This window comes from Dasypus novemcinctus, chromosome 16, assembly GCF_030445035.2.
Source record: "Dasypus novemcinctus isolate mDasNov1 chromosome 16, mDasNov1.1.hap2, whole genome shotgun sequence".
Classification (NCBI taxonomy): Eukaryota; Metazoa; Chordata; class Mammalia; order Cingulata; family Dasypodidae; genus Dasypus; species Dasypus novemcinctus.
This window is the reverse complement of record NC_080688.1, coordinates 28238978-28262599: the sequence shown is the minus strand read 5'-3', so window position 1 is coordinate 28262599 and position 23622 is coordinate 28238978. Positions and strand designations below refer to the sequence as shown.

General features: G+C 39.3%; 1 protein-coding gene across 6 annotated transcripts in view; it reads left to right on the top strand.

The window, feature by feature from the left end:
• Positions 1-23622, top strand: part of ARHGAP28 (Rho GTPase activating protein 28) — a 179983-nt gene that overhangs the window by 108387 nt on the left and 47974 nt on the right. For 5 of the 6 annotated variants that reach the window (XM_023591273.3, XM_004466961.5, XM_023591271.3 and 2 more), the window contains exons 3-4: positions 1230-1447; positions 17582-17674. In XM_023591273.3, coding sequence (XP_023447041.2) covers positions 1230-1447; positions 17582-17674 — 311 coding nt within the window. The remainder of the gene's footprint in view (positions 1-1229; positions 1448-17581; positions 17675-23622) is intronic. The other variant, XM_004466963.5, reaches the window with a different exon arrangement.

Genomic DNA, 23622 nt, shown 5'->3' with positions numbered 1-23622 from the left:
CCAGTAGTGGAGGAGTAAAGCCAGGTTTCAAAATTTAATACATAAACTACATTTATAAATTTTGCCTTCAGAATTAAGCATCCTATCTAAGGTATAAGTGAAGGATGACTTACAAGTCAGAATTCACTAATTTAAATGGTTCATTATTTTAAACTAGGCCTGCTATTTAAATTATATCTTTGCATTTTCTGTGAAGGAAACAACTTACAAAGCCAATAATCAATAAAAAACCAAATCTCAAGTAAGAGATTTACATAACTAGGAAGTAAGACCTGGAAAGCACATTAGAAGTCTCTGTTTATAGTAAAGTGCTACAGTAATGCAGGCAGAGTCCAGGACTCATAGACTGATCTTTGAAATGCTTTTTATGAATCAGTTCAATTTGCCCTTTCAACTGACCTCATTCAGCTAAAGCCTGTTTTCCCTAGTTCCCAGGAATGTGCACATGGTGAATTTTTTTTTTAAAGCACATTACCCAAAATTCTTTATTATTTCCCGACATCTCTTATACAATAGCAATTGATTCTTATTATGATGAATTTTAAGTTTTTTGAATTGCCTTCTGAAAAAAAGGGAAGATCTGCTAATAAGGAGAGAACTAAGGGAACTCAATTTATTGACTGCCTACTTGGTTCCAAGTTCTTTGCCATCAATGCCGTTAAAGTAATATAATTTTACATTTACCCTCATAGCCACCTAATGCCTTTGCTATCATTACCTCCACTTTGCAGAGAGGACACTGAGGCCTAAAGAAACCCTAAAGTCTAAGCTACCCAGCTAGTAAATGGTGGCACTGGAATTTCAACTCAGTGATTTAAATACCCCTTTGTGTTTCATTCAACCATTCCTTTTCTATTAGATTTTAGTCTAAATAGTCATATTTTATCCCCCTACCCCCTTTTTTTAAATTGATAGTTCAGCTATGGCTTATATTTAACTCTAGCTAGAAAAATCTTTTATTTACCTAACCAAGTCTGCAAATTAGCAACCTTACTCTCCTGGAAAATATTTTGAAATTTGATTCATTAAAAAAAAAACAAAACCAACATGCAGACATGTCATTCATTCTTGTAGGCCTGTCCCATAATTACTGTGCTAAAAAGAGAGACCTCATATATTGTTTACTGATATTTCTCACTGTCTGCTATGCGTATACGTTCTGTTACACACATACATACATTTCACACAGAAAATGTTGCTGACCTTCTCTTGGTAATGCTTTCTTCCAGAAGGAGAACTTGAAGCAGAGTGGTTGCAAGATGTGGGTTTATCAACTCTGATCTCAGGTGGTGAAGAGGAGGCTGGCAAAGCCTTGCTCTCTACATTGACTCGAACCCAAGCAGCTGCAGTGAAAAAGAGATACAATACCTACTCTCAGACCATGAGAAAAAAGAACAAGCAGTCCGCCAGGGATGTCCGAGACATCTTTGGAGTCAGTGAATCTTCTGTAAGTAATGAACATGACTTCGGGGTGTTTGGTTTGTTCTGGGGTGGAGTGAGGGTGGAAGAGGGTGTTAAAAAAAATCCAAAAAGGGTGGTCATCATCCAGCTTTCAGAGAAAACTAGAGCAGACAGTGCAGTGAAAAATTCTACAAATTTGAACTTAGAAGACCATTCGTTATCGAGTCACAGCAACACTAACTATCTTCCCTGCTTTGTTGAAGTTGGAGAATAATTTCTTTGGCAATGGAACAAAGTTTTTATGGATGAGATATACAGAGCCCTAAGTCTAAGCATGGAGAGAACCTCTACCATTGGCAAACTAGTCCTGACAAGTGGTGCTAGGCTACTATAAAGAGGCTCGGGTTGTTTGTTTCAGATGGGGTGGGGTGGTAGAATGGGGAGAGCAGCCTTTATGTTTAGATAAATTAAAAGGGTCGGCAGTGAAAGATATCAGCATTAGGTGGACTTTCTGTAAGGGAAGTATCGGTGTTTTATGAGAAATGGCTGGTTGAAATTCCAGCTTGCTTTCAGCAGTTCCATGGATATGATTTTATTGCTAATGAAGCTGTTGCCATTCTCTTTCTACCTTTGTTTTACTGCTGGCTGCTCCTTACAACCATTCATTCTATCAGTCATTCATGCAACAAGTACTGACTTCCTTTTCTGTGCAAGGTACTACGTAAGGTAACAAGCAGATAGGATTCTTAGAACTTTGGGGGTAATTAGTATATATAAAAAAGAAAACGTGATCTGCTGCTGCGGTTACAGAATACAGAGTTGCCCTGGGCAGGTTAGGTTTCTCATTTGCTTAATTGCAATATTAATAATGACATAAATTTATATGTCAAAGAAATTGGGTAGAAAGCATGGTTGGACATAGTCTGTAATTTGAATTATTTTAGGTTGTCATATCTTCCCTTCGATACATTGATCACATTGGGTGGTTACTAGGGCAGCGGATATATGCCTACTTAACCCATAATGCACCTGTACTAGTGATATTCTAGAATAGTGTTGTCCTTTAGAACTTTCTACAGTGATGGGAATGTTCTAGAATCTAGAGCTATGCCGTCCAATAGGGTAGACACTAACTACCCATGGCAGCTAGCACTTGAAAGGTGACTTGTGTGACTAAGGAGCTGAATGTTTGTCTTTATTCCATTTTAATTGATTTAAATTTAATAGCTATAAGAGGCTTATAGCAAAATGTATTGACCTGCACAGTTCTGCTGTATATAATGCTCTACCTTGAGGTAAGTGCATCTTGAGTTCGGAACTGTTGACCTGGTTGAAGCCTTTGAATTTCTGCCTGGTGGGATTTTCCCATAACTGTAATCAGAGTGAAGGGGCCTCCCATAACTTGAAGCAAGTGCTTTAGCCAGAGGCGTTCTGGCCAAGGTGCCTAGCAAAGAAAAAGTGAACCCTGTTGGTCTAACTTTCCTGTTTTCATTCATTTCCAAGATCCTCTTCAGAGGGTCCTATATGCTTGCTTTCCCACTTCTATTTCTGCTACTACAGAATAAGTTTTTTGTATTCACTGGCAAACTGAAAAAAAAAAAAGAAAGAAAGAAAAGGGTCTGTAGGCTTTGCCTGCATCTTCCAGTTACTCAAGAGTATGCACATGTAGCCTCTGTAGCTTTCCTAAAACAAAACTTTGGACTTGTGTAACATAAAATCAGTGAGATAGACTGTGTTGTGTTCTTCTCTCTTCTTTCATTTGGACTCAAGGGGGAAGATAAAAATGGGCACTTATATACATTGGATTGTTCATTAAAAAGACATGAAGAGTCTTTTACTTTTCTGAAGCATACAGTCTCAATAAACTATTTTTTTTAAACAAATCAATTGTATTGATACATACTAATTAAGTATAAATCCATCCAAAGTATACAGTCAGTGGTATTTGGTATAATCACATAGTTGTGGATTTATCACTTCAGTCATTATTAGGGCATTTTCATTATCTCAATAATTATAATAAAAAACAGACAAATAAAAAATTCATCATCTCTCAATCTCTCTATGCTTCCCCTGCTGTACATAGCTGCTCTTTCTGGCTGTTCTGGCATATTTATTTATTTATCTATTTTTTTAAAGCAGTTTTACTGATGTATTCACATACCATACAATCTATCCAAAGTATATAATCAATGGTTTTTAGCATTGTTCTGTGTTTAATTCCAGGAAAGGCAGAGAGGGCCCAGGAGAGCTGCGGTTGTGGGGGGGGGGGGGGTGGGGAGGAAAACAGCCTATGGGCTCTTCCATCTACCTTGCTTCCTCCTTCCTTTGCTTTTTCCAGTTTTGCTACTGAGACCCAGGTCTAGAGTGGAGTGAGCCTGGGGGATAAGACCAGGGGAGTGGGTGCAGGCAAGAGAGAGACCACACCTTCCGGGGAGTCAAGAGGTCTTTTTGTGTTATGCTGGTGACTGTGCATCAGAAAGTCTGGGAAAGCCTAGCATTGTATCCCCTGCTTAACAATTCAGATGGGTCTTTGTCCAAAGCTGCATAAAGCTTACCTTTTTAAAAAGTTTTATATACACAATGTAAACATCGTCATGGGTTCCCCCCCCCAAATATGTCAGCATCTGCTTCTGTAAAGTAAAGAAACTTGGAAGCTAACATGAACCTTTTCAGTTTCCTGTTTGAATTTAACAGAATAAATAATTCCTCCCTCTCTCCTTTTCACTCTTATCTGTCCTGGTTGGTGTTTGTTTTTGGGTGGATTTCTTTTTCTATTCTCTTGTCTTTTCCTTTCTCTCTGTCTGCCTTGCTTACCCCACCCCTTTCTTTCTTCCTTTGACATTATTTACCTAAATTAAGAGACTAATTACCTATAAATTTTCCTTTACACATTCTTTGTGGAGACTTAATAAGTTTTTTTTTTTTTTTTTTTAAAGTGTTCAGCATCCTTTCTTTGGTCTTATACATAAATTACACCAAAATGCCTTTTGTAATTAAAAGTCAGCATTTCAGATACAGGGATATTAGATTTTAAGAGCAAAAAAGAAAAGGGGATCTAGCTACCTTATTTTCAGCACCTGCCTTTAAACAGGCTGATAGATACCAGTTGAAACACAGGTGAGTCTTGCTCTGTTGTAAGAGACAGTGAAGGATTTCTCCAGTATTTAAATATAGATATATAAATCTAACTATAAAACCACACTCCTATAGGTTGTGAGTTGACATTTACCATTTTTGTGAAAAGTTGAACTTTACTAATTCAACCTAGCCTCAGGTCCATAAGCCTATCTTTAGACGGGGAAATAGTGACAGCACTTGCTGAGCCAGAATTATTATCAAAATTCAAAAAAAGCTCTATCATATTTGTTTAGCTATAAGCCGATCTTGTTTAACTCAGCACCCTCCAACAAAAATATCCCATCAGCCATTCACGATCTGGTGTATGAAATCAGTGTAAATACGGTACATGTAAAAAAAAGTCACGAGACGTTTCTGTTTTGTAATAAATAATGCAGTGGCCAACAATTACTCATTAGTAGCTCTTGAGAGAAGGTACCAATTTCCCTTTCTGCCTTCTTCTTAATGCCAGCAAGGATCATTTTTGTTCCAGGAATGTAGTTCTTTTTTTTTTTTTTCTACTTATGTAAAATTTTATTCTTTAATCAGCAACCTTGAAAACAAAATATTCACATCAGGGTTCACAGAGGCAACAGTGGAGGCCCCAAACGGTTGTTTTTTCGCCCTCTTCGTCAGGCTGGAACAGCGTTTAAGCCAGGGCAGGCCCAGCGCACATCCTGCTCCACTCCTGGTACCAGGCGCGGGGCTGCACGAGGGCTTCGCTGCGCCCACGTCCCCGCCGAGGGCGCCCCTCGCTCCCGCCGCGGGCGGTGCCCTTCGGCCGGGGCCTGGAGCCTCCACTTGTCGGGAGCTTGTGCGAGTAGGTGCCGTGAACCACCACCGCGGCGAGGTCCGAGGATTCCAGAACCTTCAGCTCGAGCACGGCCCTGCGCGCTCGCTCGGTGGACGGGATTGGAGATCCGCGTGGGCCACGTCCGGCTTCCGGCAGCCGCGTCTGCACCTGGAGTACCTCGGGCTCTCTCAGGCCTTCGGGAACCTTCAGCCAGGGCGGTGTCGGCCGTTCAGGGAGCGTCCCCATCTTGGCTTGCTCGAAGCCACGCTCGGGCTGGAGCGAGGCCTCCCGCGCCGCGGGGTGGCACTGCGCGGGAGAAGGCATGTGCTTCCTGGGGTTCTCCGAATACTCCATGAGCAGCTCCGCTCCCCAAGTGATGACTGTGAGGAGAAAACAGGCCATGCAGGTTGGACCTGATGTCGTGCTCGCCTCCCTCTTCCACGGTGCGGCACTGGGCATCCTTCTGAGCAAAAGCTTCCATTCTCTTTTCAGTGTCCCTCATTTTGAATTGGCTTTCTCTTTGGGTCTGACACAGCGATCCTTGCTCAGAAGCCGGACATCCCGCTCTCTGATAAGTTTTTTTTTTTTTTTTTAAGATTTATTTTATTTATCCAGCTCCCCGCAGTTGTTGGTGCTCGCTGTCTGCTCTCAGTGTCTGTTCATTGTGTGCTTGTCCTTTTTTTTATGAGGCACTGGCAACCAAACCCAGGACCTCCTGTGTGGGAGGGAGGCACCCAATGGCTTGAGCCACCTCTGCTCCCGCTTGTTGTGTCTCTCATTGTGTTTCCGTATTGTGTCTCTTTGTTGCGTCATCTTGTCACGTCAGCGCACTGCCTTGTTCGTCTTCCTAAGGAAGCATCAGGAAAGAGTCCGGTACCTTCCATGTGGTAGGCAGGGGCCCAACTGCTTGAACCACATCCACTTCCCATCTAATAAGTTTTGTAAAGAGATTTTGCATTAACCTTGGAGATACAGGTTTGACCCAGTGTACTTATCTAGGGAGGATATAAAGTCAATCATTCGAACAGTTGATTAGGTAGTATTCTAGTTGTTTTTTTTAACAACGCAAGAACACCTTCTGAATTTTTAAAAAACATGCAAAATTATAGATGTATATGGTGCAAAAAAACCTTTTTCCTGATACTCCCAGCAGTGTCTCTTCCACTCTTTCTCGAGTAGTACAATGATCAGTTTGGTGTCTCCTTATGGAAATTTTCCTATTCCATTGCCTACTGTGGACCTATACAAATATATTGCTTTGTTACTAAATGGGGTAGTATATGTATTATTTTGCATCTAGTAACATTCATTTATACATTTTGGAAATCTTTCCAACTACTAAATGTAAAGCTACGTCATTCTTTTTAACTGCTGTATACTATTCCAAAGTCATTCTAAATTATGGCTGTGGCATAATTTACTGAATAAAATTTATATTGTAAGATATTAGTTGACAACTTTGTGATATGGACTAATGAACTAATGAACTTCAAATACATGTTTCTTTAATATGTGCATGTATTTTGCTAAGATGGATATCTAAAGTAGAATTATTATGCTGAAATATGCACATTTTGAATTCTGAAAGGTAGAGCCAAGTCTTCTTCAAAAAAAGGTTAGATGACAAATCACACAAAAAATGTGTGATCAGTGATATTTCAGAACATCTAAACCAGCATATACTACCAGTGTTAACATCTGTCGCTCTAGTGAATGAAAAATAGATTGTTACTCTGTAAATTTTGTTAGCCTTTCCCTTATTTTAGTGAGGTTGACCCTCTTTTCATTGGTTAATTGAAGATGGATATTTCTTCTTTTGTGACTTACCTCTTCACGGCCTTTGCCCATTTTTCAGCTGGGTTATTTTTACTTGTTAGAGTGCTTAATAGTCTGAATATAAGTATTATATTTGCCTTTAAATTTTGTTTAAATTTTATTAAATTTATTTTATTAAAATTTTATTTAAAAATAACTTATGAAAAGTATTTTGTCAAATCTGTCTTTTCATTTGTGCATTCTCCTCTGTCTGCTAATATGTTTATAGCTTTGTTGTTGGCCTTTATGTGGAAGTTATTTTTATGATTGGTTTAAAGTAGGCTCTAACTTTATTTGTTTCTAGCTGGAGAGTGATCATTTGCCCCAAATCAGGTTTTAAATTTTATTTTTTCCACGCTGATCGACAGTTGTGGCTTAATTCCTATGGTTCTATGGTATCTTTTGGAAATCTGTTAGGGAAGATACCCCCATTGTTCTTTTAAAAAAACTTCCTTTGCTATTTTGTGAAAGTTTTCTCTTCCACATAAACCTTAGTATCTGTCTATAGAACCTCATGATTGCACATTTATTTGGAGTTCCATTGAATCTTCAGATAAATTTAAGAAGAATTTATATGCTTGCATTATTGATACTTCCCATCCTTAAACCATAGTTGTGTCTTTTCATTTATGTGTGCCTTCTTTTTACATCTCTCACTAAACTTCTATTCATGTCTTCCTGTAGGTATTATATGTTTCTTAATCAGTTCACTGCTAGTACTCAATAGATTTGTAGCTATTGAATATAATGTCTCTTTTTATTATAGTTTTTTGGTGGATTTTACTGATATATAGGAAAACACCTCTTAATTTTTTAAATACTAATTCCTTACAAGGATTCTTCTCTTTAGGTTAATTTTGATTTTTTTTCTGGTAGTGGATCATATATCAGCCATAGATACTGAATGTGTAGTCTTATTCATTCTTTATAATCATTATACCTAAATTCCTATCCTTGTATTATTAGATTAGATGAAGATCTCTATAAATAATTTCATTGACATTGTGCACATTTTAAACTAACTTATGATTTTATTGTGAATTCCAAAGTTTTTCCATTTAAGTAGAATATTCTCTCTAGGATTTTGGTAGTTATTCTCTATCAACATACATTTCTTAGTATTTTTAGCTTGCTCGTAGTTTTTGATCAAGAATAGACATTAAATGTTATGAAATGACTTTTCAGACTGTCGAAATAAATTTAAACAAATGTTTTATCTTTTGCTTAACAATAGGAAATTGCAGTGATAGATTTTATACTCTTGTGCCATTCTTGATTGGCTAGGATAAACATTACTTAGTTGCATTGTATTTAAAATCTAATTGGTTCATTAATAATTCATTTCTGATTTTACATTTACATTAGTAAATGAGATTTCCCTGTATTTCTCTTTTTTCTTTTCGAACCATAGTTATTCTAATCACAGAATGAATTTGCTGGGAAATTTGTGTATTTTCTAATATATGGAATAGTTTCTTTAAATAAGGTCTTCGAATGTTTGGAAGAATTATTAATAAATTTACACATTCTGGAAACTTTTCTAGGTATAAATATGTGATTATCTCAGCAATTGCTAGAGTTATTGGTTCTTTTTTTTTAAACTCCACTTTATTGAAAGTTGAACTTTTCTAAAAGTATCAATTTCATTTAGGTTTCTAAGATATATTGATAAAAAGTTGACTATGTATGTATATGTGTGTGTATGTGTCTTATTTTTAAATAGTCTCTGTTGGTAATCATTTCTCGTTTGTTTATAATGCTAGTTTGCATATTTTGCCTTACAGTTGTGAATGGTTTGTTGAAATTTCAGCAAGTACATTCAAAGAACCAGCCTTTGGTTTTATATTTATTAGTTCTTCTCATAGCATTAATTTATTTGCTCTTTATTAACTCTCATCTAGTTCTTGGATTATTTTGCTATTCCTTTTAGCACTTTATGATTGAACATATAATTTATTCATTTTCTAATTTTATTTGCATTTAAGACAATGCTTTTCTAGTTGTCTGCTTTGCCACTCCTGAGGCTTTTTCATAAATAATAATTTTATTGTCTTTCAGTTTTAGTGCATAGTTTTAATTTAGTCAAGAAATGAGCAGAAGGATGTTTTAAAATTCCATTTTGCTGTTTTTGTTGCTGTTATCCATTCGTGGTTGATTTCAAACACAATTGCATTCTGCTTAATGAATGTGCTCATGTAATTTCTACTTTTCCAAGTTTGTGACTTGAAAATGGCCAACTTTTATGAATGTGTCACAGCTCTTTGAAACCAACGTTTATGTTCTTTACACTGCTTAGCGTTGAGCATAATGAATTTTAATGATATAACTTGACCAAATCATTCTACACAAACATGTATCCACACACACATAAACATGTTCATTTCCCCACTGTCATTACCACAATGGCCTCCTCCTTACCCAGGTTTCTTGGGTTTTATTCTGGGATCATGTTTAGCTGCTGCCTACTACTCGATGGTAGGAGGAGGAAGAAAGGGTTTGCCTGCACTTTTGCTCAGGAAAACCTTCTTTAATTGCTTTGGTGGTAGCCTTCTGCATTGAGGGCGGGGGGGTGGGCACCATCCTGCTCTTTTTATTTTCACTCTGGATTTTTTTCTGATTCAGCTATCACGTGATCCATTTGCCTCTAAACAATTTTCTATTGTACCCTTCTTCAGGCTGAGGTTTTTTCCTGTCCTTATCAAAATGTTCTTGCCTGTTTTTTATCTTCCAGGAATTTCCAACAATTTTTGCTCTGTTAATGGAAATGCTTACTGGTTTCTAGGTTAACTCTTTTCAAATATATCTCTTTTGACACTTGGCGTGATTTGCAAGGGGAGGAGAAAGTGATATGTGCATTTTGCTATCCTGAGCCAATTTGCTTGTGTGGGGTATGTTTTTAAAATTACTATGAAGACAATCCATAATCTTTACAAGAAACTTAGAAAATATGGACAGGCAAGATGAAGAATGTTGATTTGTATGGGCTCAAATAAAATTTTAGGATTTCATTAAATATCCAATAAATTTAATTTTTCTGGCTAGCTTACAATGAAAGAATATACTACTCTTGTTTCAGTAGAGTTGTACACTAAATCATAAATACTACACATCTGGATACATAATACAAAATCTACGTACAATCCTATACATAATGAGCTGAATTCCCGTGCCTAAATAATGTGAATTAAATATTCCTTTTAGTAACACATTTAGTTAGCCAAAGTAGTCAGTCTAATTCATTTCCAATTTCATAATTGAGTAGCCGTTAGCTAAAGGTGGGTTTGATTTATAATTGACTGTATAAATATAGTCATATAGTCTTTTTAAAAAAATGACTATATTACTTATGTATATATATTTGACTGCATGTAACAGAAAACCCAAGAAATCATGACTTAGACAAATAAGGATTTGCTTTTTCTCTTTTAAGAAGTTGAAGGTAGGCGGTCCTTTTTGTTAACACAGATTCAGCTTCTTTCTGTCTTTCTCCTTCAACTCTCACACATGACCTTCACCCTTTTGCGCACAGAATGACTGGGCCGATCCAGGACCACATCTGTGTTTCCAGCAGGAACTTCTACCAACTGACTGACCTTCTGACCTTACTTGCCTGGAAACCCTACTCAGTAGAATTCCACTTAACCTCCTACTGGCCAGAACTGCTATAATATCATCCTTAGCTGCAAGTGAGCCTGGAATATCTATTTGTTTTAATAGGACACATAATTTCCTGAAAAGCAATCAGTACAATGCTAAGGAAGATAAGGAGAATGAATTTGGAAGGAAGCTGTTGGTATCTACCACAAAGACCAATGTCTAGTATAGTTCCTAGCATTTTGTGAGCTCTCAGCATTGGGTGATAAATGGCTAAATGCAATTATCAGTGCAAACACAATCATAACTATGGATAGCTTTACAGAGCTGTGTGAATGAATACATACTTAGTATGCATAACCTGTGATTGAATACACAATTACATTTGGGCAATTATGTCTGAATAAATAAAATTACACTCTCATTTTTCTCAGTAACCAGATGATTTTTGTTGTATCCCAACTCTTCTTTTGGATAAGACCCTGGATGAAGAAGGGATATCAGCAATTCCCTATAGAAATGGTCAACTGGTAAGATAAAGCAAGGGGAATTGCGAGTAAGAGAGTTAGAAAGAGTAAATTTTTTCAGAGCAGTTAGGAAAACTTGAAAAAAATACCTGCTCGTAATCATGCAGGCAAAGGAGACTCAAATTTAGGAATGAATAGTTAGTTAAATCCACAACAACTAAAAATCTCACCTGTACCTACAAGAATGAATTACAATAGCTATACCCACAAACTGAAATAAAAATATAGGGGAAATTGTCAGCTAAACTTCTGTTTTCTTGATTGCGTTCAAAGTGAAAAATCTTACCTTACCATCTGTGTAAGAATAAGAAAAAATTTGACATTTCAGATATGTTCTAAATGTTAAGTATCTTATGTGGAAGCAGCACTGTCTCATCCTAAATGTGTAGCACTATGTGGGAAATAATGTACCTATTCCATTTATAGTCTACCTTGTCCATTTTAGTGCATATTTTCAAAGAATGCTAATATGAGTTCCTAAATGTCAATATAGTTATCTCTATAGAAGACTCTTTTTATGAGACGACTCTCACGTCGTGACCTTTACTGCTCAGCATCAGGCTGGGGTCCTCTTACTGCAGTATCTGCTGGGAGTAGGAGACTTGGTAAGGACATGAGTTTGAGGACATCTGCTAGCACTTTAGTTCATAGCAGCAGATAATTTACAGTCAGGCTTTTCTCCATTACACACCAATATGTTTCCTTCCCTTCACCTATACTTTCTTTTCCTTCCTGTTGGAAGAAGAGAGTGTCTTCGCTCTTCTGAAGATACCAACCCTGGTATCTTTGATCTGATGTTGAGGATGACGATGATGATGGTGGTGATGATGGTGGTAGTGATTAGTTTCTGGGCAGTATATTTCTGTCTTCTACATATTTTAGGTGGGCATTTCCTCTGGACCTTACTCTTGTCCTAAAGAAGGCTAGCTCTTGGCTGATTCCGGGTATCTGCTGAGTAACTGGTTGAAAGGGTTGAAAGGGCCGGCTTGCCTTCTGCCTGCCTCTATGTTGCCTGAGGATGGAAGCAGTCAGGGCTGGGGTTGTGAGCAGTCTTGTTTTGCAGGTTTAGGCTCCAGGTCTTTATGTAACTTTATCTTGCATACATTTTAGGTCCCCCTGATCAGGAGTCCTTACTTTTTCTGTTGGGTGCGCAGCCGGGGTTCTCAGGTTTTAGGTTGTCTCCCGAGCAGTGGTCTTTAGGTATTATAATTCAGTCCAGGACAATGATCCTGACCGCTTCAGAGCAGCCCTGAATTCTTCCCTCAGTCAGAGCAGGGGACCGTCACAGGAATATTTTCCAACAATAGATTTTGGTGAGCCTTTCCTTCCCCTTCCTCAACTTCCATCCTACCCCAGTGACAGACCCTCCTTGGTCCAAGTTTATTCCTTTTTGCTCGTCTTTCTGTCCTCATGTTCTACCCTCTATCTACTTCCAAACTGGAAAAAACGAAAGGGTGAATTCTTGTAGATTTTCTCTTCTCTTGGTCAGTGCATATTGAAGAGAGACTTCTACTTTATTTTTTTAATAAAAAAAATTTTTTTAAGATTATTTATTCACCCATCTCATCCCCCCAACACCCTTCCCCTGTTGTCTGCTCTCTGTGCCCATTCGCTGTGTGTTCTTCTGTGTCTGCTTGTATTCTCATTAGGCGGCTCCAGGAACCGATCCTGTGACCTTCTGGAGTGGGAGAGAGACGATCATTCTCTTGTATCACCTCAGCAACCTGGTCTGCTGCGTCTCTTATGGTCTCGGTGTCTCTTTTTGTTGCATCATCTTGCTGTGCCAGCTCTCTGCATGGGCCAGCTCATCACGTGGGCCAGCTCACCACTTGGGCCAGCTCGCCTTCACCAGGAGGCCCTGGGTATTGAACCCTGAACCTCCTGTATGGTAGACGGGAGCCCAATTGCTTGAGCTGCATCTGCTTCCCAAGAGATTTCTACTTTGGAGGGGCCTGGTGTGTCTTTTGGGCTGGGAAATAGACTTCTTACCCTTTCTACATCTGAAGTAGAAGATAGCAATGCAAATTATTGTAAATGGTGATCCATGTATAAATTAGACAAGTACTAGCCTCCAAATATTTCTAAATCAAGATTTTAAATCTATTAATTTAGATATCAAATAAATATATCCTGCTTTGCTCCCCATATTAAGAAACAGGTTTCCGTGTGCAGAAGAATAGAATTTCCTTCTTTTGTCTTCCTTTACTCCTCTTCTCTTAACAATGGACCACTAGGGTCAGGGTTATAGAATGAAAAATCAGCTTTGCCCAGTAGGCAACAGGAACAAAATAGATATAGACCCTGCACGGATGAGTTTTTACATATTAGTTTAAGAAAGAGAACTTAGTGCACAGACAAAAACAATAGCAGTGTTTAGAAGGCAAAACCTGGTAGTTCCCTGTTCCTGGTGAGATAACAGCCTCTGAATGGAATGTTTATGAAATGCTTCCTATCAGCACCGGGGAAAGGCTGCTGTGGTCTGCCCTCCACCCCCACCTCCCCGCTCACGCTAACCTCTCCTCAGAATGGTCCACACAGTGGTTCTGTGGTGAGTCGGTTTATGGCAGCAAATCAGTGAAGTGCCCAGATGTTGCCGAGGCGTCTTCAGGCTGGGGGAGCTGTAACCCCAGACGCTGCAGGGCTCCAGCAAGCCTCCTCCCGTCCCATCTTGGCTTTCCCTGTCTCCTTTTATTTCAATTCTTTGAACATCCTATGACCTTCTCGAGGCTAATCAAGGGGCATGCGGAATGCCAAACACTTCCTGAAGAACCTTCTGGGAGATGTAACAGAACTTTGAAGTTTTTCTCCATGCACACCCCAGACCTGCTCAGAAGTTTGCAGAATGAGAAGGCAAGATGGTGAGCACAGAAAAATGACTACAGGGAAGGGAAGAAATAAATACATATATATATATATATATTTTTTTTTAATTTTATTGAAGTATATCATTCATACATGAACATACATAAGCAGTAAGTGTATAGTAAAAGCTGTGACCTTACAAAGCAAACATACGTATCATCACACAGGGCGCCCGTGTATCGCCCCACCACCAGCACCTTGCAATGTTGTGAAACATTTGTTACAAACCTTACAAGCATCATCAAAGTATGACTATCATAGCCCACATCTTACATTTGGTGCATTTTTCCCCCAACCCACCTGATTGTTAACACCCTGTATTAGTATTACGTATTTGTTATCGCTCATGAGAAAACACTCGTTTGGTTGACCACAGACCATCTGCCACCACGGGAGTCACTGTGTTATCCAGTCCCATGCCTTGTGTTCACTCAGTGGCTCTCCTGTGCATCACCGTTATGCTGTCATCACCTCAGGACATTTTAGAATGTTTTCATTACCCTCTAAAAATCCCATACCCCTGACACGCCCTGTTGTTGCGCCTTAGTGTTAGCAGAGCACTCAGAGATCTGGGCTTCTAGGTGCTTGGCTTATGTCACATCATGGAATTTAAGGACGCGCCACAGGGTAGGCAAGGGAGTAAAGCGTTTATTAAGAAACAGGAGAAGGGATAAGTACACAGCCCCAGATGTGGGTCATGGGAGTGCTACAGGGTGAGACGTGCACCGGGGGCTCCACACGAGGCCTTTTTAAGCATTTTCCTCCTCCCCCTTCATAGTGCTGGGGAGGGGCCCCAGCTGTTTGCTGTTTTAATTGGTTGTCTCGCCTGTCAATGCGAGGCCTGTTTGGGGGTATGGGGGGGCTCGCCCTTGACCCCAGAAAGTGTCCCAACGAGACCTCATGGCCCGGGCCTCAGGGGGTCTTTCAGGCTTTGTTCTTTAGTAGCAGCCTTCCCGTCGGGGTTTCGGGTGGGGTCTCGTGGGCATGTTCTCTGCAGGGTCCCAGCTGTTTTTCTCTTCCCTCTACTAACCTGCCTCCTTAGAATTGATACAATATTTTCTTTGCTAGCACATTATAGTGAGTATAACTACCACTGCTGATTTATAATTGGGATTGTAGCTGAAAGGGGTGTTTAGGGATGCAAATGTCAATTGAAAGAAAGCTAAAGGAACTATAACATGGGAAATTGCAATAGAAATATTAACCACACACATCATGCAATACTACACTTCTTAGCAAATTGGACCTTTTACGTTTTGAGTGATTCTGTCAAGACATGTCTCTGGGTACTAAATTTTCAACTCCAGAAACCTTGAATCCTAAATCCTTGAGTATCCAATGCTAGGCCCAACATCAGTTCCTTTCAGAGATTTGAAGATATTGGTCCATCTGCTTTTTAATACAGTGCTGACATTGATAAGTCTTATGTACCTTGACAGCTTTTTCCTTTATAATATGCTGCTTTCATTTTTATAATTCTGGAAGCTTTGTAGTTTTACCTTTATTGTTGGAAATCTGAATTGTTATCAGATGGAAAAATTTTTTTCTCTCTCTCCTGGGGTTAGCACTCAGCTTTCTATTGCTGAAAACTGTTCCTTTTCTTTCAGTTCTGACCATTCTCTTCCCGTTGTTTATGTTTTTTCTCTCTTCTTTTCTTTCATTCATTGCGTAGATTAAACTCATGTTTCTTAAATCCTCTTACATTTTCCATTGTTTTTTTTTTGTTTTATATTCTAGAACATTTTGCCTACATCATTTTGTAAATCCCTAAATCTAATTTTTGCCATGGGTGGCTGTAATTTTGCCCCTATGGAATTTTAATTCGGCAATCATACTGTTTATTCACAAGAGCTCTTTTTTTTTTCACTGATTTCTCCTTTATTGGTATGGTTATTATTTTATTTATGGTTGCAATAGCCTGCTTTTCTTGGGTTCATCTATAGCTACTGCCTGCTGTTCAGTGGAAAGCGAGCTGGGGGAAGCTCTGTACGGGCCCTCTGCTGGAATACTACATTTTACAGTGAATTCTCCTGGTCGTTGCCTTGGGACTCCTTTCTGTCTTTTACACATTTCACTCTCAACTTGGATTTTGTTTGTTTCTGGATCTACTTCTTCCTTGCCAGCAATGTTGTCTTATGCTGTTTTGAGGCTGAGATTTCTCTGCAGTTATTGACAAATTATTTACTTTTTATTTTCCAGGAATTCCTAACAATTCCTGATCTATGATTAGAATGCGTGCTGGTTTCCAGTGTTAAGCTAGATCTGTTCTTTTAGAAATACATGTGTCTCTTATTTTGAGTGATTCTGGGCAGGTGTAGAGGTAGGGGTGGATGCTCAGTCTTCCATCTTCAGCTACATTTTTCTCATGTTGCTTCTTTAACATGGTTTCCAATAAAAAGTAAATGTGTCTTTTTTTAAATTTATAGGGCCCATATTGTTTGTGGGAGAGTTAGAAAATATGGAAAAGTCAGGTGAAAGAGAACCATTTATGGGGTCTCATTTTTATGATTTCATTAATATCTCTAGTGGAATAGAATATTTTTGTCTGATTTATGTGCATCACAAAAGCTGCTAAATCTCACAGCAGAGGCACAAGGTCTACAACGCAGTTCTTTACAGTCAGAAACATGCTCTCCAAATACACTTCCTGCTTATGGAAAAAGCAGGGCCTTCCCAGTGTTGAAAGAGCAGAATTAACTACTTGGGTTCAGACATGTGTTCATGAAATAATTGATCTAATTTTTTCCCAATTTCATAATGGAATAAAAACTGGCTACTCTTGCTGTTGATTTGTAAGTCATGGCAAAAGATAGCCAGAAAGTCTGATTTTAAAACAGTAAGTTTACATGACTTGAAACAATTAGGGGAAGAAAAAAAACAATTAAAAGCTTATTTTTCTTAGAAAACAAGAAACTGAAGGCAGGGAAAGTGGGGCTTGATGGATCTGGAGGCTAGTGCCACCAGCTTCATCCTTCCGTCCTTCTCTCCTTGGGAGAAACCAATGAGTAGTGCTTTTAAGATGACTCACTGTCAGACACCACTCTCCTGAAAGAAGCATAAATCAACTGGTTCCATCCATTTTAACAAGAGCACGTTAATTTTCCTGGATGCGTCACCAAGTAGAATTCCACTTGTGTCCCATTGGATTTAACGGTCACATGATCACACTTAGTACTTTTTGTTAATAGGAGCAAAATTAGAATATTTGTTAGTTAAGGTAGAAGAAAAGAGTGAATTTTGGCGGGCAGCTCATAGTGCCTGCTCTGAGACCAGTTTCTAGGATAGTACGTGTTGTTTATGGGGATCAATATAAGTCTGGACGAATTGGTAAATGCTTTTATCAAAGCACAGGTAGTTATATCACTACACAGCCACACATAGATATGAGGTGAGATGTCATGTCATTAAGTGCACAGTTACATTTGGGAAGCTATGTCTGGATAAAAATGACTTTCATTTCTCTCATTAGCCAGGTGACACTGGTGACAACCATACTGCTCAGTTGGATGGCACCCGGGAGGAACAAGAGCTGCCACCAGTTATCAGAACCAGTGGTCCCATGGTGAGTGATAGCAGGGACTCAGGAGAGGGGGGAGCCTTTCTTCAAGACAGTCATGCAAAACCTGAAAAAAAAAATAATTGAGATCGTTGGGAAACCACAGGTTGTCAGCACATCTACACTCCTTTAATTCATTTGTAAGGAAAATATTCAGTGGTCAAGTTTAATAGGTAAATCCACAAACAACTACCTGCTCTATAAAAAATAGCTCTGTACCCAGAAAGGCAGTGATGGTGAGCATTTCTTTTTTGATGGATTTAGTTTCTTTAAATTTTCCCTCTAATTTTAAATCATTCTCATCAGAATGTGTCTTGGTTTGCCAAGCTGCTATGACATACGCCACACAATGAGTTGGCTTAATATTATTGCCTCATGGTTTTGGAGATTGTAAGTCCAAAATAAGGTGTCAGCAAGGCAGGGCTTTCTCCACGAAGTCTAGCTTTCTGGTGCTGGCTTCCACAACCCTTGGGGTTCCTTGGCTTGTCTGTTTCTGTTCGTCCCATGGCGCGCTCTCTCCCCTGTTTCTGCTCTTCTGGTTTCCTCTGATTTCTGGCTTCTCTCTCCTCCGGCTGCTTCTCGATTTTTTCTCTTAATAAGGCCTCCCCTCATACAGAGGGTCCTATCTACACAGGAAGGTGATCATGATTAAGATGTCTTCCTTGGGTACATAATTCACTTACCACAGAGTGTTCGTTCCACCTGGTCCCAGGGTGACCTGTTAGAGTGGCAGCAGTGCCCCCGGGTTTGCTACTGTGCAGAGTGAGCATCAGACACTTACCTTCTGCTTTTAACCAGGTGCAGAGTGACCATCACACACCTCCCTTCTGCTTTTAACCCTCCGTGTCCAGTTCCCTCCCTCCTCCCCATCCAGTGCCTCTCCCAGTGACCGCCTCTACTCCCCATTTCCCCAGGAGAGGCAAGGTCTCCAAGCATTCTCAGCTGGGAAAGGCAGCTCGGTTTATGGGTATCATAAGCCTTTTCTCAATTCTGCTTCTTTCTGCACTCATCCTGAGCTTTTTCTCTCCCTTGTAATTAATTTTATTTTTCAGGCCTTGAATTCCCTCTCCTAACTTCCTCCCAGTTAGAAAAAGAAAAATGGTGAATGCCAGTAGATTTTCTTTTCTTTGCTGGGATGATACGGTATTGGGGAGAGACTGACTTTGAAGGGGCATGCTAAATATTTAACAAAGGTTTGGTTACTCCCACTTTCAATCACTTCCCCTCAGAATTTGGAGGAGATACACTTAGTCGGTACCAGAATTTTGTCTATTTGATTTCTTCCTTCATGCTTCTTGGATGGAGAGTGAGAAGCATTTTGAAAAAGAAGCCACATAATTCCAGGAATCTTCTCTCTTTCTCTGTCCACTGCTTGTTTGAATGCTGCCAAGGTTATTTTTTTTTCTAATTTTGTAGTTATGTTTTTGTTCATTCTATTAGGTTTTAGGTGATAGAAACTTGGTCATCTGGTTTGATGCTGTCATTTTACCCCAATACCCTGTTATTTACTTTTTTCCTCCCTCTCCTGCTCTACTTTTTTTTTTTTCTGTATGTGTCCATTTGCTGTGTGAACTGTATGTCTTTCTCTTTTTCTCTTCTCTTCTCTTCTCTTCTCCTCTAGGATTCACCAGGATTTGATTTGGGACCTCTGATGTGGCGAGAGCTTCCCTGTCAATTGCACCACCTCAGTTCCCAGTCTCTTCTATGCTTTACCTTGACTCTCCCCTTTGTCTCTCTCTTTTTTTGTTGTTGCATCATCATCTTGCTGTGACTCACTTGCATGGGCACTGGCTCACTATCGGCTTGCTGCATGGGCACTCAGCTCGCCACGTGGGCACTGGCTTGTCGCACGGGCACTCCAGTGAGCACTTGGCTCACCGCGTGGGCACTCAGCTCACCGTGCAGGCATGCATGCGGTCACTCAGCTCACTGTACAGGCACTTGGCTCACTGCGTGGGCACTTGGCTCAACAAGCGAGCACTTGGCTCAGAACGTGGACACTGGCTTACTTCACAGGCACTCTTTCTCTTGTTTTTCACCAGGAGGCCCCAGGGATCAAACCTGAGTCCTCCCATATGGTAGGCAGAGGCTCTATCACTTGAAGCACGTCCACTTCCCTGCTATTTACTTCTTTTTTTTCCAGTTGTCTGCTCTCTGTGTCCATTTGCTGTGTGTTCTTCTGTGACCGCTTCTATCGTTAGCAGTAGCACCAGGAATCTGTGTTTCTTTTTGTTGCATCATCTTGTTGTGTCAGCTCTCCGTGTGTGCGGCACCATTCCTGGGCAGGCTGCACTTTCTTTCACGCTGGGCAGCTCTCCTTATGGGGTGCACTCCCGTGCGTGGGGCTCCCCTGTGCAGGGGACACCGCCGCATGGCAGGGCACTCCTTGCACTCATCAGCACTGCGCATGGCCCAGCTCCACATGGGTCAAGGAGGCCCAGGGTTTGAACAGCAGACCTCCCATGTGGTAGGCAGGTGCCCTGTCCATTGGGCCAAGTCCGCTTCCCTATTTACTTTTGAAAATAAATAAATTTGCTCTTTGAGGAGCATACCCTGGGGGAATCTCCAGTGTCAAAATTTTGTTCAATCTTTTCTTGCCTTTCAGAATGTGTAAAAGATTTGAAAGTCACTTCACCCATAAAGTATGTGGATGACAAATGAGGTCATGAAAAGGTGCTTAATATTGTTAGTGATTAAGGAAATACAAATTTAAGTCACAATGAAACATCTCTATATACCCTCTCAAATGCTAAAATTAAAAAGACTAATCCTATCAAGTGGTGCCAAAGATGTGAAGTAACTGGGAATTTTATACACTGCTGGTTTTGACAGCTTCTTAAACTGCTAAGAATATACCTACTATTAAATCCAGCCATTGCAGTCTGGTAATTTATATCTGTACAAAGGCTTAGACACAACCATTTATAGCAACTTTATTGGCAATAGCCTGAAACTGGAAACAATCCCAAAGTCCATCTATGGGTTAATAAACAAATCATGATATAGCCATACAGTGGAGTATTACTCAGTAATAAAAAGTAATGAACTAAGGATATACTTGACAATATGGATGATTTCAAAATAATTATGCCATATGAAAGAAAAAAATTCCATTTATATAAAATATTGATTGTGGTAATAGTTTCATAGGTCTATACATTTTTCACAACTCATCAAATTGTATACTTTATTAACTTTAAATATGTACAGTTTATTGTATGTCAGTTATACCTCAATAAACCTGCTCAAAAAAGTCCTTATAACATGATACAATTTCATGAATACACTTGTTTATTTTGCAGTGAGCTACTGATGATAAAGAACTAGTCTATTCATATATGTATGGTTGACCCAGACTCTAAATAAAAAAATGATGTTAAATCTGGTCATTTACAGTAGGTCCACAATCCAATCTGTAATCAACAGGAACCTAGTCCTCCAATCACTTCCTGCATAGCTGTAAAGACATTGCCTTTTTGTGCAGAAGACATAAATGAAATATTCCTTTGTTAATTTATTCAGAAGGCTAAGTAGTCAATCTAACTTATTTCCAATGTCTCAAGTGAAAATTAAATAGCTAGGCTTGCTATTGATTCATAATTCACTGCAAAATAAAATCACGTCATCTGTTAATGATCGCTATATCAGTTACATATGTGTTTGCTTCATAGAAAAGAAAATCTAAGAAACCTTGATTTAAAACAGCAGGCACTATTCAGCGCTACTGGAAGACCTACACAGAATTACTCTTATTTTTCATTAACAGACTGTTACACACTTAGCATGACACAGTGTTTGTTTTGTTTCATTTTCTGGCTCTTTATGAGGAATCTCATTTGTCATAAATAAGCTACTTATTTTTTCTGTCTTGTTTTGTTTTTACATTCCTCTGCAACCCTTTTGAATTTTTTTTGTCCCTGGAATTTCGAACTTTCTGGTTCTGCCCTTTTCTCATTTATTCTGGCCTGTTCTCAGGGAACTTTTCAGTCTGAGAAGTATTTACTCTTCAGTTTCTGGACATTTTCTTCTAGTATTTCTTAGAGTATCTTTCCCTCCATATTCTGTGCCCTTCTATAGTATGTATTAGATGATTAATGTTTGCTTTACTTGAATTTCAGAATCTCCTAGATTTTTTCCCCCACATTAGTCTGTTTGCTCAGTGTTCTAGATCTCTTTAACTTTATGTTCAGATTAGTAATTTTTTTCTTGGTTGTGATTGTATTATTTAGTCTGTCTCTTCATTTTTGTAACTTCAGTGAACGTATTGTTACATCCCAAGAATAATTTATTTCTAGTTACCCACTGTTACAATAGTCTTTTTGGAATTCACAGCAACAAGTCCCTTAAATCTCTGAAAATATGAATTACATTATTTTTGAGGTATTAAATTATTTTATTTTTATTGAGGTATAATTTATAAACAGTAAATGCATACATTTTACAAATGTTTTCATTCATGTTATCATAGTCAGTCAGTCAAGTATAGAACACTTCCATCACCCAGAACCTTCTCTCATGCTACTTCTAGTTGATGGTTCTCCCACCCCTGCAGAAGTAACCCCTGTTTTGGATTTTTAACATCTTAGGTTGGTTCTTTCTAAATGGAATTTTAAATACTTTATGCTCTTTTGTCTGTCTTGTCTTTTGCTCAGAAATGATACTTCTGAATTTATCTATTTTTGCATGGATCAGAAGGCTGGTCCTTTTATTACTAAATAATATTCCATTGTATTATTTGAATATCCATTCACATTCACCTTTGGATTGTTTCCAGTTTGGGACTATTATGAATAAAGCTGTCACGAACCTCCATTTAGTACTATAGCTATGTGCTGTCATTTTTCTGGGGTAAATACTTGGGAATGCAATTTTAAATGCATCAAAATTATGCCCCTCTCCACACATCCATGCATTTGCACATATACTATGCATGACAAGTGGTTACATGGGCAACCATATTTGGAAGAACCTGCTATAATAAACATAGGCTTGTTTTCTCTGGTTGGCTTAGCACTATCTGCCCCCCAGGATGTGTTCTGTTGAATGACTTGGAGATGGGTGGGAGCCACCTGGCTTCTCTGGTGATAGTGGCCCAGGGAATGTTACCCCAGGGCACCAAAGAGTCGGGGAAGTGAGGGAGATGCAGTTTCTTCCATTTAGTCAAGCAAACTTTAGAAGATGCAACGTAACTCACATTGTTGGCAAATACAAATGCCCACAGTGTTAAAATCAGCAAAGAATACTTTAATAGGTGCATCCAAAATGACTAAATTCTATCTTTAAACAAACAGCTCTAGGCAGAAATAAACAAAATGGTTGTGCACAGACAGAAAAATAAGACTACCATGTAAGTATTTGTTCAGTATTTTCAGCATCAACTAAGACATACATATTTGGCCTTTTCCAATTATTTCCCACACGTAAACATTGTCTGTGGAGAACACGTTAGCTTTTGGAATGGGTAGGGCAACGGGAAGCAAACAGTGAGGTGGCTTCCCCGAGGGTGAGTACTGCCTAGTCAAGGAACCATGTAGGGTGGCAGCCAATGTCCTTAGTGTTTTTGGTTTTTGTTTATTTATTTTTTCCTAGGAGGTCCCGGGGATTGAACTCAGGACTTCTACATGGGGCACAGACACTCAACCACTTGAGGTACACCAGCTCGCATGTCCTCAGTTTTAGTTTGTGCCTTCAGGGCAAACATATAGCAACAGCATTTCACTTCTGGCCAAGACACTCAGTCCTAGATGTTTCTTCACGTGCAGCTCCCCAGTCCCTCTGCCCGGTCCTGCCTGTGCTGGCTTCAAAGCAGGAACGTAATGTGATTCACCAAGATTCCACCCACGAGATGGAGGGTGGAATGTGTTCTACAGGTCAGGAGACTTTCAGATGCAACTGCAGCTTCTCTGGCCCCCAGACATTTTATACACAGTAAGAGAGGTGGATGCGATTGGTTT